The 17652-nt window shown below is 42.2% G+C and overlaps 1 protein-coding gene across 1 annotated transcript in view; it reads right to left on the bottom strand.

The window, feature by feature from the left end:
• Positions 1-8746: 8746 nt before the first annotated feature.
• CXHXorf58 (chromosome X CXorf58 homolog) overlaps positions 8747-17652 on the bottom strand; it is a 50426-nt gene continuing 41520 nt past the window's right edge. Inside the window, exons 9-10 of the mRNA XM_072744481.1 lie at positions 9497-9600; positions 8747-8879 (exon numbers count right to left, since the gene is read on the bottom strand). Of these exons, the coding sequence (XP_072600582.1) occupies positions 8861-8879; positions 9497-9600 (123 nt within the window). The 3' untranslated portion in view covers positions 8747-8860. The remainder of the gene's footprint in view (positions 8880-9496; positions 9601-17652) is intronic.

Below are 17652 nucleotides of genomic sequence, written 5' to 3'. Positions count from 1 at the left end.
TATTTATCTCATTATTTGCTATCTTTATGCAACCCATCACTTTGAAAGTCACTCATGACTTGATTAACAGTATACATTTTGTTTTCCTTCAGTGTGCCAAGGAAGTGCCATAAAACTGATTTCTACCAATGCTTTCAGCCACAGATTCAAATGAGCACATTAGAGTGAAATTATTTACACTTACATGCAATGGAAATTGTATAACGAAGCCAAGTAATTAAAGTTCCACTAACAGAGTTTTGCAGAGTGGAAATGCAGTGTGGTGATCTTATAGGTTTCCTGTAGCGTTTATGATTGATTGTTCTTAAAGGCATTTCTGAAATTAGCAAAAAAAGGCAGAAATGAAGCCGGTACATCACAGGCACTTGGATATACATAGGCTCCTGTGTGCCTTCCTTAAAATGGACTCCTGAGAAACCTCAGCAGGATTCCCTGGGTCCTGGCCTCAAGCCACCTTACCATTATCAGCCTCTTTCCGTCGCTTCCCACACTCCATTCTCTTGTGATCTTTGTTAGTTTCTAGCCTCAAATTACTTGTCTTCTTTCCCCGTCCCTGTTTGTGAAATCCCCTTATTTTCCCACCCCAACTCAGATGCTCTCCTCTCTTCCAGAAACCTGTGTTCTCTCTCCCATTGAATTAATTGCCTCTTCTACACTCAGCATATTTATAGCTCTTCATTTCATTTTGCATGATCACTGGGGTGTAATTCTTTCTCCACAACGACATCCTAGTCTCCGTGGATGAAAGGACCTTCTTTTATTCCCCTTTGTACCTTCACTTCTAGCAGGATACTTTTTGTGCACAATAGGCACAAGCTAAATGTTGCAGCACGTGACAGATTCCATCTGAGTTACAGGCAGATGCTGTAGGTGTTCGGAAGAGAGAGTCCCCTGCCAGTTTTGTCTGCTGCTCAGTCTGCACATTCCCTGTTCAACCTCACCACACCTGTGGCTTCAACAACTTCTGACACCTGTCAAATCTGTATGTCTTAACCCACAGTTCCAGCCATCTCCTGAACATCTCACGTTTTTAATCACAATTTCAAGCTGAATGCGTGCAAACCTGAATACATAATGTCTTTCCCAAACACCTGCCCCTTGTCCTGTGTTCCCTCCATTGTGCGGCTGGACCGTTGCCTGCGATTGTTCAAGTCAGAAGCCTGACAACAGTCTGCCTCTGCGTCTCTCTCCGTCGCCCCAGCATCTTGCTTCATCCAGCCCTGTCGGTTTCGACTCTCTGCTGCCCTCTCGCCCATCTGCACTGCCCTTGTTCAGGCCCTGGTTAATGCTTACTGGCCTCTTTGAGCTGGCTTTCTGATCTACCTCTATGATCTCCTTTCTACACTGCTGCGCAAGGGAGCTTTTAAAAGGTAAATCATCCTGAGATCCAAGAGCCTTTCATAATCTCCCTTCACCCTGAGAATAAGATCCAAACTCAGCAGCATGCCACACAAGGCCCTTCGTTTTGCTCCCTTAGTACTTGTCCAGTCTTCTACATCCCATGTCCCAGCTACGTAAGCAACTTGGAGCTCCCCGAACATGGTTTTCTCTGGCCTCTCTGCCTTTGCACATGCTCTTCCCCCTTGCCTTTCCTGGCTAAGCCGCCTTTGACCTGCAAGGACCAGCCTGGACATCAGTCTTTGCCAAGTCTTTAATGCCTTGGGCCAGGTTCATTGTGCTGTTGGTCGTAACCCCAGCACCTTCTGAGGCCCGGGTTGTGACTTTTCTCTATCTCACCCTTAACTGTACTCCTTGAGGGCAGATACCGTGTCTCTATTTTCCAAGAGTCTGACTTAAGCCAGGCATGCAGGAAGGCCTCCTTAAAGAAAAACAGAAGCTTGGAAGGTTATCAGTGAAATGCTCCTGGTGAGCAGGGGCACTGTATTAGAGAGCCTGATTGGCTGCTGAAATTAGCCTCCCTAAGGGATTTCCTCCATTCATTTCCACTACCAACCATTCCCGTGTCTAGAAGGTTGATGCATACAGCTATCATAGTTGTGAACATACTTCTTCCCTTAATATATCAGTATTTCTGATCCAGGCAGAAAATTTCAAGTAAAACCAAAGGGTGTTTCAAAGACCATTAATCCCTTGAAATGCCCTGTGGGGTTAAAAGTGTTCATTGGTCACAATGTCGAGAAAACAGTACACATATTTTTTCTTTTCCTAGAAAATCTCAGCAGCATATTAAAAGCTCTGAGAAGTCCTGATGTTAACGCCTTTTGATTTTGTTTAGCTTAGTGTAAATCAAATTGTTGACCACAGAACTCTTTTTTTGTGTGGAATGTATATGATCCTTGAGTGCTCTTGAAAAAACCTGGCTAGGGAATAACTGGAAGAAAACAAGTACAGAGGACCACTAATTCAGGTGCTCTGGTCTGTACAATTAGGTTTCCTCCTGCAGATCCAGTTAGTTTCCAGGCTGAAGTCGACATTTTGCTAAGGTGACCTTACCCTGGGGATTTGACAACCCAAGGAAGGTTCCACTTCCTCTCCCAAGGAGTAGGATGAGTTTGTATCATTAATCTGTACAACTTTGATAGTTTTACAGAGTAGGACTTCCAGAGTCGCCAATTAAGGAGGTCAGCAGATCCTTTCCCTAAAAAACAATGATAAAGCTGAGCAAACTAGTAAAAAGAAAAAAAGATTCTGGAGATCGATCAAAGGCATACCTCAAATCGGAGAAACATTTATGCAAGATGTGCAGACCCACTGTAAGAGCGGTGGGAGTCTGCTATTTGAGCCAGGGCCTACTCCCATCTCAGCCCCCCCCCCCCCCCCCCCCCCCGCCTATGTGGCACAAAGGTTCACGGGGCCCTCAGGGGGACCTGCCCTTATCTGGAGCATGGGCAAGCCCCTGTCGTCGTTGCCCACGCTGCCGCTAGCCTGAGGTCTCAGCAGTGATTGGTGTTAGCAGATTGGCCGACAGGAGCAGCCAGAAACTTGAACAGACCTTGGTGGTCCAGACGGTCGTGTTCACGGACAAGGCTGTGTGCACCCAAGGGGGGCCTGAGACGGCCCTAGCAAGCTGCTCCAACTTCGAATGCGTTCCCGGGGTCGCCCAGGTTCCGGAGCGAAGAGTGGAGGCCTTACTGGCTCAAGGTGGAAGTGTAAGTTCCGGTTGGTTGCTGGCTGCTTAGCTCTGCTGACCTGGGTGATCTCTGGGAATCCAAGTTAAAAAAAAAAAAAACTAAAAAAAATTGAGCTGAGTCCTCAGGGGCCACACACGGGGGTGGGGGGGGGGAGGAGGAAGGGAAGAGACTTGGCAGAAATCTAGCAGGCAAATCACAGAGCGCCTAGGAACCAAGGGAGCAAAAGCGCCTCATGGAGGGCGGCCGTGGCCCCGCGGTTGAGCGTCGTCTTCGCCGGGGGGCATGACCCTGGAGACCCGGGATGGAGGCCCGTGTCTGGCTCCCACATGGAGCCTGCTTCTCCCGCTGCCTGTGTCTCTGCCTCTCTCTCTGTGTCGCTTATGAATAAATAAATAAATCTTTAAAAAAAATTTCTTTTAAACGCCCCACGGAATGCAGAGCTGCTACCATATAGTATCCAAAACGTCAAGTTTCCAACAAAAAATGATGAGACCTGCAAGGAAACAGGATAGTCTGAGCCATGCCAGGAAGATAAGGAGTCAGTAGACATCTAAGGGCTCAGAGTGCTCATGGAAGTCACTATGACTATAGCTTTGTGTCCTGTATTTCACATAAAATTGTATTAGAAATAATTTCAAGATTCATTAAAATTTCTTTGAAAATACATTTCATGATTGTTTAGTGTTCCATAGTATGGCTATACCATATCAGTTACTATTGATGAGAGTCAAGGAAAGGTTCATGGAGCTATTGGCATTTTTACTTGGTCACGGCAATTAAGATTTCTCAAGGTGGTGAATACACAAAAGGGTTTCAAGAAAGGATGTGCAGAGAAAGCACAGGAGGTCACATGAAGCATGCACCCAGATCCAGTCTATCAGTCTTCTATCCAAGTGCATTCTAGTACTGGTAGAAATACTCAACATAAAACAGCACCTAGGATATTTGCTCTGGATGCAAAAACAACCAGCTGAAAAGTGAGTTCATTTTAACTCATGAAAACATTTTTTAACTCTGAGAATTAAAAAAAAAACCACTGACCATGGAAAACATAGACTGCATAAAAATGACACAATAAAACTGACAATGACAAGACTTTACACATCTGTAGCCTTAAGTTGGGATCCCTGGAAACTGACTCCTAGAGAAGAATGAGAGTATAAGGAATTTACTGAAGAGGTCGTTCCAGAAAGCATCATTGGTAGGGAGGGGGAAGTTAAGACAGGGATGAGCCAGTAAAGGGTACATCTTCAAGCAGTTTTCCACTGGAGGTAACTGGGTTCGATCCTAGGAAAAACCTGGGAGTCATCCCACCAGAGGATGTGGAAGCTAGGGTATTTACCCTCCAACTCACATCTGTCATTGGCTTAGGATTGGGGGCAGTTGCAGGTGTTTGCACTCAGGGGCCAACTACCATTTTTCCGTACTGAAGGGTGAGCACCAGGGGGGTACGGGTGAGTCACCACTACTATCTGCTGTTTGTTAGTGGTTCAAGACAATTGGAAGAACCACATTTTCTTGACAAAATTTAGGCCCATAAAATTTGCAACACGAGAAACTGGCAGACCTAATTGCCATGAAAGTAAACTCACATAAGTGAGTTTATCTCTTACAAAAGAGGTTAAAATGTAAAAATTTTTATTTGGATGAATTTTAAAACTAATCATGGTGACATTTTTATGAATAAGAATTGTCCAGATGAAAATAATTGCATTAAAATAAAAGCAAATAAAAATACTAGAAACATTTTATCTGCCTTATATAGAAAATTGATATCAAGGAATTAAAGTGATTTGAGTTTGCTTGGGAAAATATGTTCTTCATAAAATTTCTTCGATGTTGGCATGATTCTGATTAGAATGTTTGTACTAACAAACATGGAGTCACAGTGTCCTCGGGCTCAAAACAAGAAGAGGATCGAAACATCCTGTTCTTGAGTTGCTAGAGGCCAAAAAATGAAGAGGTTTTGTGCCAGGGGAAATTGCATGGGTAAATGCAGAGTGGAAAAGCATATGGAATGCTTTGGGAATGATGAATTCCTTACTGACAGAGCTATGGGAGCAGATGTTAAGCAAAAAAAAAAAAATCATATTCATGAATATTCTGTGGATCTGCAGATTTCTTTGTTGAAGGATAAGAGAAAAATTGGATCTTACAGTCCACGAGTAAAACTCCTCACAACTTTTTATTAAAACGTCCCATGACCTTATAGAAAAATAATAAAAATCCATTAAAATGATGAGAGATTGATGGACAACATAATATAAAATTGTGAACAGCCTTGAAAATAATTTTAAGGCAAATAGACTGAGAAGAGATGCATACTTCACCTTATGGGATACTCAGGCTTCTCTTCATGAAAGAGAGCAACTGGAGAAAGATTTTTTTTAAAGGTACATTGTTCTTGCTACACCAATTGTGCCCTGATGCAAGAATTTGGGCCTTTACTAGCCAGAAGCCTGGGCACTCATAGCTCTTGATCCCAAGGAGCTATACTATGAGGCAGGAAGTTTTCTTCCTGAGTTTTGCCCCTGGCCTTGAAATCACTCTGTGTCTTCTACCCACCTTGCTCTCGCCCCCTCTAGTCTACCCACTGCCTTTTTCCATTTTTACATTGAAACAGAGCAACCCTGTTAATCAACTAGGCAGGAAGTAAGGGCAGACTGGCCGTGGTATAAAACGTATCCTCCCTCATTACTCACTCACAGTAGGTGACCACAGACATAGGAAGAACCGTCTCACTTGCTGTCATTGGCTTCCAGTCTCACAGATGAAGACGACAAGAGGAAGGTGATAAACCACAATAGCATAAGGAGGTACAATAAGGGAAAGCCTGTTAGAAGCTGGAGTGTGGACAGGAAGCCATGCCCATCAACTAACCCACTTCTCAGCTATAGATTTATCGAAGGGGTGGGAATACTACCCGAGTGCATAACAGGTTGGGACTAACGGCCATGCCCACGTTCTGTTGACACACTGGGTCAGGAAGGGTCTTCCCCTACTTATGTATGGATTAAACAAAAAACCAAATTGGGATCTACAAGCAAAGACTATGGCATACAAGAAATTATGGAAGACTCAAAGGAAATACTTCTGGAAAATTCCTGGCTTTCAGATCCGGAAGAAAAAGTCCAAACTATTTGGCATCTTCCAAAGATTGCAAATAACCAATGACCTCTGTGCAAAAGAAGCAAAAAGGTCCCAGGTAGATGAAGAGCAAAAGTCTAAAAGGTAGTTGACTCAAGGAAGATTGTAAGAAAATTCCTTGAGCAACAACAGAATTAAAATCCATATGCAGTCAGTAAAGAATAGAGAGGCTCTTATAGGAAATTCACCTGCTGATAAGAAAAGACATCCTTGGGCAGCTCCAGTGGCTCAGCGGTTTGGCGCCGCCTTCGGTCCAGGGCGTGATCCTGGAGACCCGGGATCCAGTCCCACGTCGGGCTCCCTGCATGGAGCCTGCTTCTGTCTCTGCCTCTCTGTCACTCTCTGTGTCTCTCATGAATAAATAAATAAAATCTTAAAAAAAAAAAAAGACATCCTTTCCCAGAATGCAGGTGAAAATGAAGAAGACATTCAGTTCTTCACCACATGCCTCATGAACACCTACTACGCGCCGGTCACTCCTAGGCACTGGATCTAAAGGCCCTCGCGGTACCATCGGAGTGCGAGGGGCAGCCCTCGAACCGGCGGTGCAAACTACCACCACTGCCAATGATGACGGTGGCCACACCCAACAACTGGTCCTAGAAAGGCTGCCTGGGAGAAGCCAGGTCAGGTTGGGTGGTTAGAGAGCATCTCTCTAAAGGAGGAATATGTAGCTGGAGCTAAAGGATCAGTAGGAGAAACCCACAGAGTAGAAAGCGGGCAGGGCTGTGTCGCGCACGATGTGGCAGATACCAGCGCCAGATCCCCCGAGGCCACCTGAGGCTGGGTGAGAAGTCTCTATTTTATTTTAAGGGAAATGGGAAGTCATGGAAGGGTTCTAAGTAGGTGGCTGACGTGATTTACGTTTTAAAAGGTCGTCTGGTCCCTGAAAGGGGGAAGCATGAGAGCCAGGAGGGGCCAGGGCAGCCTGAGGGGGGCTGAGCGCTAGGGCAACGGTGGCCGCGGAGTGGGTGGCGCTCCGACAACCTCCGGAGGTTACTGTTGGCACAGCCTGACGACAAGTGCTTATACGAGGTACCGGAGAAGAGCTGGGTCCATCCTTTTTTTTAAAATTTTTTTTGCAGCTTTATTTTATTATTTTTTTTATTGGAGTTCAATTTGCCAACATACAGCATATCACCCAGTGCTCATCCCGTCAAGTGCCCCCCTCAGTGCTCGTCACCCAGTCACCCCATTCCTCCCGCCCACCTCTCCTTCCACTTCCCCTTGTTCCTCAACAAATTAAAAAAATTTTTTAAAGGTATTTCTATTTGTAATTTCTTGAAGAATCCCCATAATGTTTTACATAATGGCTGCACCAATTTGCATTCCCACCAACAATGTATGAGGGTTCCTTTTTCTCTAAATCTTCACCAACACTTGTTATTTCTTGTCTTTTTGATATTAGCCACTCTGACAGGTGAGAGATGATATCTTATTGTGGCTTTGATTTGCATCTCCCTGATGACTAGTGATGTTGAGCATTTTTTAATGTTTCTGTTGACCATCAGCATGTCCTCTTTGGAAAGACATCTACCCAGATATTCTGCCCATTTTTTTTGGTATATTTTTTACTGGAGTTCGATTTGCCAACATATAGCATAACACCCAGTGCTCATTCCGTGTAGTGCCCCCCTCAGTGCCCACCACCCAGTCACCCAACCCCCTGCCCACCTCCCTTCCACTACCCCTTGTTCGTTTCCCAGAGTTAGGAGTTTCTCATGTTCTGTCACCTTCTCTGATATTTCCCACTCATTTTCTCTCCTTTCCCCTTTAATCCCTTTTATATTCGAGCTGTGTCCATCTTGAGCAGAGGGGGTTCCTGGGACCCAGCGACTCAGTGGCTCCTCCTGCTCACTCTGCTTCAAGCCCCCCATCACGCCTCCCTCACCTCCCTCGCAGCTCCCGGACGCTGCTGCTACAAGGCCAGTGGGACCAGGAGGCCCAGAAGCTGGTTCCCGATGTGGCCCAGCTGGTGACAGCCAGTGGCTCTGAGGCCTTGCCTGGGTCTCCTGTGGCCCAAGAGCGGTGGGGGAAGAGCCAGGGGAACCGTGATGGAGATGAATACCATCACCCATGTCCACGCCCCCGGGGAGCTCAACATTCAGAGGGGGAGGAGAGAGATGGTAGACACGGAGAACAGAGAGCCAACACCAACACACAGGTACTTGCTGCTCCTGGCCGACAGAGGCCATAACGAAAGATCTTCTGGAAAAAGGTTTTCCTCAGCCTGAGACACATCTCTATCTGCAGACTGAAAGAACTCACCCCGCCTCAGGGAAAATCACCCACCCGCACATCCACACAGTGGGGCAACGATTTTTAAGGACAACTTTTCATTACAAAAACCCCTGCGATCACTAAGACAGGAGAAAAACTCATCATTTATTGAGGGCTCACCTTGTGTTCTGCACACTCCTTGGTGCTTTCCCTGAGTTCTCTCATCTAAACCTCATGGCATCCCAATAAAGTGGTGATGCGCATCTTCAAGTGGACTGGATTCAGGATGTCCAATGGTTTGGTCAGGACCCCTCTGCTCTCTGGCTACCTCGGCTCTCTTCGAGCCCACACTGGAGGAGACAGGCTTCTTCTAGATGGGCACAGGCAGCTCTGGGCTCAGGTCATCGCAGCCCAGTCCCCCTGGAAGAAAGAGAGAGAGTCTCTCTTCTGGTTTTGCCACAGAAGGACTCCATTGTCCCTGTGCCATGTGCTCGTCATTGAGTCCAGTGCAGCGGCCAAGAGGATGGAGTGAGATAAGTGGCTAGAGCCTCAGGGTGCTATGATTATAAGCCCAGGCAGAATTAAAAGGTTGGAGTGAGGAAAAATTAGCAAATAAAAGAGAGGAAGGATGGTTTGGCCAGCAAATGCAAAGAGCCCAAGACAGGGAGGTCTCTGAGTTGCCCCACTTTACAGATGATGACAGCAAGGGCTGGAAAGGTCCAATAAGTAGCCCGAGGTGACACATCTAGAGCTCTCAGGCACCAAGCTATAAGGCAACAAATTCAGTTTGATTTCAGGCTTCTCTGTAGCATCAGCTTTCAGAAGAAAATGGAGCCACAGCGAGTTTTTAGAGAAAAGGATTGCTAACTGAAGATTCACACACTCTGCCAAATTGTCTTTTACAATAATAGCTAACAAATATTAAGCACACGCTGTGTGATAGGAACTGTTCTAAGTGCTTTATATATACTGACTCAATCACTCTACCACCACCCCTCATGTTAGAGATGAGAGAACTAAGAGTTTAGATAACTTACCTAAGAGGTGGGCTGGGGCCCAGGCAATTGGATCTTTGAGCCTGTGCTGTGAACTGCTCTTCCATACTTCCAGGGTTCAAATTCATACCGTCAACACACATTTCCTGAAAAAAATTGAATGCACACCATAATAACAAGGGATTAAAAAAACCCAAATTCAAAAATGAGAAAATTGTGTCAAAATGACAGTTTTTAAAAGTCTACATGATTACTCTGTATCCGAATCTAAGATTTTAGTAATAGAGAGAAGAAGGAGGAAGGATAATAAAAGTAAGCTCAATTTGGCCAAATCAGTAGGTACTAAAAGATGATCGTTTTTTAAAATTCTGATAATTTAAGAAATACAGGCCACAGAATGCCTTTTAAAATTGTTGTCCTGGGATCCCTGGGTGGCGCAGCAGTTTGGCGCCTGCCTTTGGCCCAGGGCGCGATCCTGGAGACCCGGGATCGAATCCCACATCGGGCTTCCGGTGCATGGAGCCTGCTTCTCCCTCTGCCTGTGTCTCTGCCTCTCTCTCTCTCTCCCTGTGTGACTATCATAAATAAATAAAAATTAAAAAAAAAATAAAATAAAATTGTTGTCCTACTTCAATATTTTATTTAGCAGTTTTCCAAATACAGCTGGTGCCATAATATCCACTAAAGGAAAACAATAAGGTTTTTGTCTTTTTTATTTTTATTTTATTTATTTTATTTTTTTTTTATTTATGATAGTCACAGAGAGAGAGAGGCAGAGACATAGGCAGAGGGAGAAGCAGGCTCCATACACCGGGAGCCCGACGTGGGATTCGATCCCGGGTCTCCAGGATCGCGCCTGGGCCAAAGGCAGGAGCTAAACCGCTGCACCACCCAGGGATCCAGGTTTTTGTCTTTTTTAAAAGGTAAATAGAGGTTTTTTTTGTAATATGAACTCACAGATTCACACGTATTTGATGTGTTTCTCGCCACTGCAATTATGCTTATTAATACTCAAATTATCCCAGCTGTGGGTAAGGGGATGTTTGAGCTGGCCCCTGAGTCCTTTTGTCATATCCTAATATGTCTGATAGATTTATTGCTATCAAAACAAGACCCAAGGAATGCTTAAAGTCCATATATCCCAGTTCTAAGAGGAATATATATGCCTTCCAAAGCAATGAAGAAGATAAAAGCCAGTACTCATAAGAGAGAAACAAATAGTCAAACAAAGGAAATGGCAAAGAAGCATTTAAAAATAGCATAGAAGATGAAACATAATTCATTAAATGTATTCATTATAATGAGAAGTATAAATGGAACTTACTCTCATATTTAAAAATAAAATTTCTCAGACTAGATTTAAAAAAAATCATTTCTATGTTAATTAAAAACAATCATACAAGCACACAAAAAGATCAATGTAGGAGAATGGGAAGGTAGACGATGAGAAGCAGACACAAATGAAAGAAAACCTAAGATCAAAATACTTAAGTTAGAAGAATTTGAGACAAAAATCCAGGAAACAGCACTGAAATGTAGACAATCAAAATATGAAGGACAGAGATTCAATTAATGATATAATTAATGTCTTATTTAATAGTTTCCTGGAAAGAAACATGTATGTATTCTAGACATTACGACTTTTCCCCCAAAGTCCATGGAACATGTACAAACACTGTCTGTATAGCTCTATTAACAGGGGCATGTAAGCAGGGTTCAAATGCTGAAGAAGACTCACAGAACCCAAAAAGAACAAAGCCTGCAAATGTACAGTTTATTATAGGGAAAGGACATGCTATAGCAAGAGCATGAATATCAGAATATACATCACAGCCTATGACTCACAGTAGGCATTTGCAGAAGCCAGGTGCAGGCTCCTAATGTCCCTTTTCTGTAAGGGTCCGGCCGGATGTCTCCTGGATCTGGAGCCACTGATGTGCTCACAGAACGCTTTGGAAGCAGGGAGACTAAAATGAAGTAGTTGCTGAGGTTGTTTATATGTTGCTGGTCACCTAGGCATATCTTGGCTACAGAACCAACAGAACCCTGGGGTGGGGACTGGGGAGTATCACTCCAAGTGATACAGGTACAAATATTCAATCTTATCGTTATTAAGAAACAGTGCTGACCAGCTGTGTCAGACTGCTCTGAAACTCTTTGGACTTGTGGTCACAGAGACATTATACATCGACTATTCATGCTTTGACCAAGAGTCAGTGTTAAGCAGGGGCCTTAATTTAAGCAAACAACTCAGGTTAATTACAGACCTGCTGTAATTAACCTTTGCAGTGCAGTAGCAAAACACTAAGTATATTTCAATAGTTTCCAAAATGCTGAAACCACACAAACTCTATTTTTGGACCACAACTCAAAAAAATGAATAAATGTGATGAATACAAAGTAATCAAAATGCAAATTAAAACAAGATACTTTTTGAAGAATGTAAGTCTGATGAAAATTAATAAGAATGTTAATATCTAGCATCAGCAAGGATCTAGGGGAAGTAGGCCTCTTCATTCACTGCTACTGCAAACATACATTTATAGAACTATTCCTGGTATATCATGGTAATCTGTATCAAAATCCTTAAAAAGGTACATTCTCTTGGCCCAGAAATTACATATTTGGCATTTCATCTGGAGCAAAGAATTGAGGATATGGGCAAACATGGATGTTTATTGTAGCACCGTGGATAATAGCAAAATGTTGGCAACAATAAAAATTTCCAGCAATATGGGGTCTTTTTCAGTAAGTTATCTCCATGTATTATCCAAAATAATTTTGTAGAGGTCTATTTGTGGCAGGCTGTTAGATGCATGTCTAAAATACTTTCCCTCTTCTTTTATACTAACAGACAGAACCCAGATACTGTTAAGGGCATCAATGTTCACCACTCCAGGCACAAAATCATGAAAATCCAGTTCCCACTTTCCCAGCTTCCCTCATGCCTAGAAGTGGCCATGTGATCCAGTTCCAGTCAATGAAATATAAGAAGTCTACTGGAAGCTTTGAGAAAGTTTTTTGGTTTTTTGTTTGTTTGTTTTGCTTTCCTAATAAAAGGAAAGATGCTGTTGATGAAAAAAAAATTTATCCACTGCAGATCTTATATTGAGAATAATTAACCATTTCTTAAGCAAAAGTTGGTTGGATTTTCTGTTATTTGGACCCCAAAGTGTACCTCATGGTGGCAGATACTATGATGTGCTTCCCAAGATCCCCCTTTAGGACTTCAGATATTGGGAATTCTATGGGCTGACAGCCTTCATCTGCCAGCTATCTCCAGGAATTGCACTCACTTGAGGTTGGCTGCCTTGCCCAGTGTCACATCCCCTTCCCAGAGGCAGCCCACATCAAACTTCACAAGAGTATAAAGGCCCAGTCTTCTTTCTTCAATTTGGGACAACTCTGTATGGCCCTCCCAGCGCCAGAGCCAAAGCCCTGTGACTGACAACTACACTTCTGCCTGAAGTCCTCCTTCTGCTTAAACCTACTTTACCCTCTTCTCCGATGGTATTGATCTTAAAAGCACTCCCTAATGAACTCCCTGCACTCAAATCTTGGTCTGGGTGTCTGCTTTCTACACCCACAGCATCACTGACCACATTTCTTTATGTAAAAAGTTGTTTGAAATTATGTTGCTAAAAGATAAACAACAGGTTAGAAAGCACTATACAAGCACTATACATGCACTATACAGGTTAGGAAGCACTATACAAAACCACACTAAACAAGTGGTTTTCTTATTAGATTATACATCAACACAGGAAAAATTTCTGCTAGGGAAAACACTAATATTTTAACAGCAAGTCTTATGTTTTCAAGAATGTGCTGGCTAGATGTTTGGAGAAAGTCCTAGTTCAGAAAGCAGTTTTAATACTTCAATATATAGAGCAGTGGTGGGTAAGTAATGGGGTGAGGGACAGAAATGATAGGAAAGCACAAATCCACAAGAACTAGAGGTCATATGTACTGTGAAGGTATCTGCTGATTCCTGACAGCCTAGAGCCAAGTTCTAATGAGTCATTGCTGTGGGGGACAGGAGACAAAGCCTAGAGCCCAAGCAGCATGAGAGGTCAGTTTGGAGACCCTTTCATAAAGGCAGGAGAGCCCAAGAGCAACAGCCTCAAGAAGTTCAACTGGACAAAGCCCACCCTGCAGACAGAGCTGGAAGACATGACCTTCATGGGAACAGCCAAGTTCAAGCAAACTCATATGGGTGTGGGCCAGATCTAAACCTGAATCGCTGTGATCCAAAATAATCCCTGTGCCAAAGACAGAGTTCAAAGTGGATCTTGGTAGTACCCATAGAAAACTACCAGAAGAAAATAAATTTTTTCTTTGGAGGAATACCTTGACAGCTTTCAAGGAATTACCATAAAGTTACAAATTCAGAATTTTAAAAAACACTAAATCTCCAAGGATCAGCATACACATCAAACTTCAGGATCAGGTGTGCGCACACACACACACACACACACACCAAACTATAGATCGTGAGACGTTCAAACACAGAGTATAAAACAGTGATGTGAATTGTGTATCAAGAATTAAAGATAGGGTTACTGGAATAAGGGTGCAGAGAGTGTGAGAACTGACTGGACAGATTCAGAAGAAAATCAAATAGTTTAATAAAAAGTAAGAGTTAATTTTTAAAAATTTTTAAAGATTTTATTTGAGAGAGAAAGTGGGAGAGAGAGAGAGAGAGGCAGAGGGAGAGGCAGAGGTAGAAACAGACTCTCCGTTGAGCATGGAGTCCAATGTGGGGCTTGATCCCAGGACTCTGGGATCATGACCTGAGCCAGAGGCTGATGTTTAACCAACTGAGCTGATGTTTAACCAACTGAGCCACCCTGGTGCCCCAAAAAGTAATAATTAAATTAGAAACACAGAGGATGCTATAAATAGCAGATAGAACTCAGGGAAAAATTAAAGAATTAGAAGATAGATATAAATAAATTACCAATAAGACAAAAAAGATAGCATGATAGAAAATATTAATTAGGGGTTAAGAGAAGTAGAGCATAGGGAAGGCTCAATGTATGTTCCAGAAGAAGAGAAGAACAATTATAGAGGAAAAGTCAATATACAAAGAGATAAAGTCTCAGGAATTATGAAAGACAACAATATTCAGATTCAGAAACCCAAGAATTCCAAGCAGGGTAATTAAAAAAAAAACCACACTTAGGCACATAGTAACAAAACTGCAGGATAACAAAAGACAAGCAGAAGATTTTCCAATAACAGTAGCCAGAAGGCAGTGGAATGGTATTTTTGAAGTAGCAAAAGAAATAACTGTCAACCTAGAATTTTATACCCAGCAAATAAACTTTTATGAATGAGGGTGAAATAAATGTGTTTTCATAAACAGACATCATTAAAATAACTTTTATTTATTTATTTTTTATTAAAAGAAATTTTAAAGAACATGTCCCAGAAGGATAAAAATGATTCTAGGAAGAACATCTGGGACATAAGAAGGAATAGTGTGCAATATTCAATATTGTAATGGAAGTCCTAGCCAGTGAAAAAGGCCAGAAAAAGAAAAGGCACACATATCAGAAAAGAAGAAATAAAACCTATAGACAAACAACTTGCCTATGTAGAAAAACCCAAGGAGTCTACCAAAAAACTACTAGAACTAGTAAGTGGCTTTACCAAAGTCATAGAACATGAGGTCAATATAGAAAAATCAACTGTATTTCTGTATACTAGCAATAAACAATTTGAAATTTAAAATTTTAAATAGTGCTATTTACAAAAGCACCAGAAACATGAAATCCTTAGGTATGATTCTTACAAATTATGTGCAAGATCTGTATGCTGAAATTTATAAAACATCAATGAAAAAAATCAAGATCTAGATAAATAATGTCTTCATAAATTGGAAGACTCATTGTTAAGATGTCTGTTGTAGGTAGCCTTTAAGATGGCCCCTAATAGTCCCTGCCTCCTTGCATAATTCCCTTCCCTAGAGTGTGGGCAACACCTAGTCATGCACCTCTAATTTAAAAAGTGCCAAAAATGATGTTGCTTCCTAGATGAGATTGTAAAGAGTCTGTGGCTTTGGTCTTTAGCACTCTCTCACTCTCCTGCTCTGAGGAAAGCAAGCTGCCATCTTGTGATCTGCTCCATAGAGAGGCCCACAGGTCAAGGAACTGAGGTAGGATTCCAGCCAATAGCCTGCAAGGAACTGAATCTTGCCAATAACCATGTGAGTGAGTTCAGAAGCAGAACTTCCCCCTAGTTGAGCCTTCAACTCAGCCCTGGCTGACAACTTGATGGCAACCTTGTGAAAAGCCTTCAGGCAGTTACTCAGCTAAGCTGCATCCACATTCCCTATGCACAGAACCTGTGAGATAATAAATATTTGATGTTGTAGACTGCTTAATTTGGGGGCTAAATTGTTATGCAGTAATAGATAACACAATGTCAATTCTCCCCTAATTGACAGGTAGACTCCATGCAATCTCAGCCAAAATCCCAGGAAGACTTTTTGTAGAAATTGTCAAGCAGACTGTAAAATTTATACGGCAAGGCAAAGGAACTAGAATAGTCAAAACAGTTTTGAAAAAGAAGAACAAAGCTGGAAGACTCACAGTGCCTGATTTTTAGATATGATAATAAAGCTAGAGTAATCAAGACATTGTGGCATTGGTAAAAAGGTAGACTGATAGATTTGTGGACCCGAACAGAGAGTCCAGAGATAAACCCACACTTATATGGTCAACTGATATTTTTAAAAGATTTATTTATTCGTGAGAGACACACAGAGAGAGGTGGAGACACAGGCAGAGGGAGAAGCAGGCTTCTCGCAGGGAGCTCGATGTGGGACTTGATTCCAGATCCTGGGATCAGGCCTTGAGCCGAAGGCAGATGCCCAACCTCTGAGCCACCCAGGCGTCCCTGGTCAATTGATTTTTGACAAAGGCGAAAAGGCAATTTTTAGAAAGATGATATCTTCAACAGATATTGCTGGAACCACTGAACATTCATATGCAAAACAAACACATTCATATGCAAAACAAAAGAACCTCATTGGATATCTCACATGATGTACACAAATGAATTAAATATAGATCATAGGCCCAGATGTAAAACCTAAGACAATAAAACTTTTAGAAGAAAATCTTTGTGACTTGGGTTAGACAAAGATTTCTTCTCTCTGACACTATAAAGACAATCTACAAAAAATTGATTAATTGGACTTCAACAAAATTCCACTCTTGGAAAAACACTGTTGAGAAAAGGAAAAAGGAAAAAATAAGGTAGAAGACAAATCATAGCCTGAGAAAAAATGTTCGCAAAACACATATCTGATAAAAAATATTGTAAGCAGAATACATGATGAACTCTCAAAACTCAGTAATAAGAACACAAACAACCCAACTAAAAAATAGTCAAAAAAATTTTAACAGGCACTTCACTAAACAAGATGTCTGGATGACTAAAAAAAAAAAAAAAGCAAAAATTAAGTTGCTCGACATCATTGGTCATTAGGGAAATGCAAATTAAAACCATAATGAAATACCACTCTATTCCCTCAAAAATGGCTAAGATTAGAAAGACTGATAGTATCAAGGGCAAAGCAAGGATGTCGGGCAACTAGAAATTTCATGCACTGCTGGTGGGAATTGGAAATGTTATAGCCACTTTGGAAACCAGTTGAGCAGTTTCTTATAAAGTTAAATATACATAGATTAAATAATAGCCCCCCAAATATGCCCACATACCAATCCCTGGCATTTGTTAAAGTTCTTTTCTATGGTAAAAAAAGACCATGCAGATGTGATTCAATTAAAGATACTGAAATGAGGAGATTATCTTGGATTATCTGGGTGGGGATGATGTAATCACAATGGTCCTTCTAAGAGGGACGGAAGGATTCAGAGTAAGAGGAGAGGGTGGTGTGATGATGGAAGTAGAGACTGGAGTGATACGCTTTGAAGATGGAAAAAGGGGCCTTCATCCATCCTCCTCTATTCTAACTGAAGGAGGAATACAAGTGGCCACTAGAAGCTGAAAAAGGCAAAGAGAATGAGTCTCTACTCTAGGCCTCCAAAAGTAACACCTTGATTTTAGCCACATAAGACTCATGCTGGACTTCTGTCCTCTGGAACTATAAGAGAATACATTTGAGTTCTTTTAAGCCACTAAGTTTTTGGTAATTTGTTTTAGCAGCAATAGGAAACTAATATAAC

Source organism: Vulpes vulpes, chromosome X, assembly GCF_048418805.1.
Source record: "Vulpes vulpes isolate BD-2025 chromosome X, VulVul3, whole genome shotgun sequence".
NCBI lineage: Eukaryota > Metazoa > Chordata > Mammalia > Carnivora > Canidae > Vulpes > Vulpes vulpes.
Note: the sequence above shows the minus strand (reverse complement) of the source record. Positions and strands in the feature narration are given on the sequence as shown.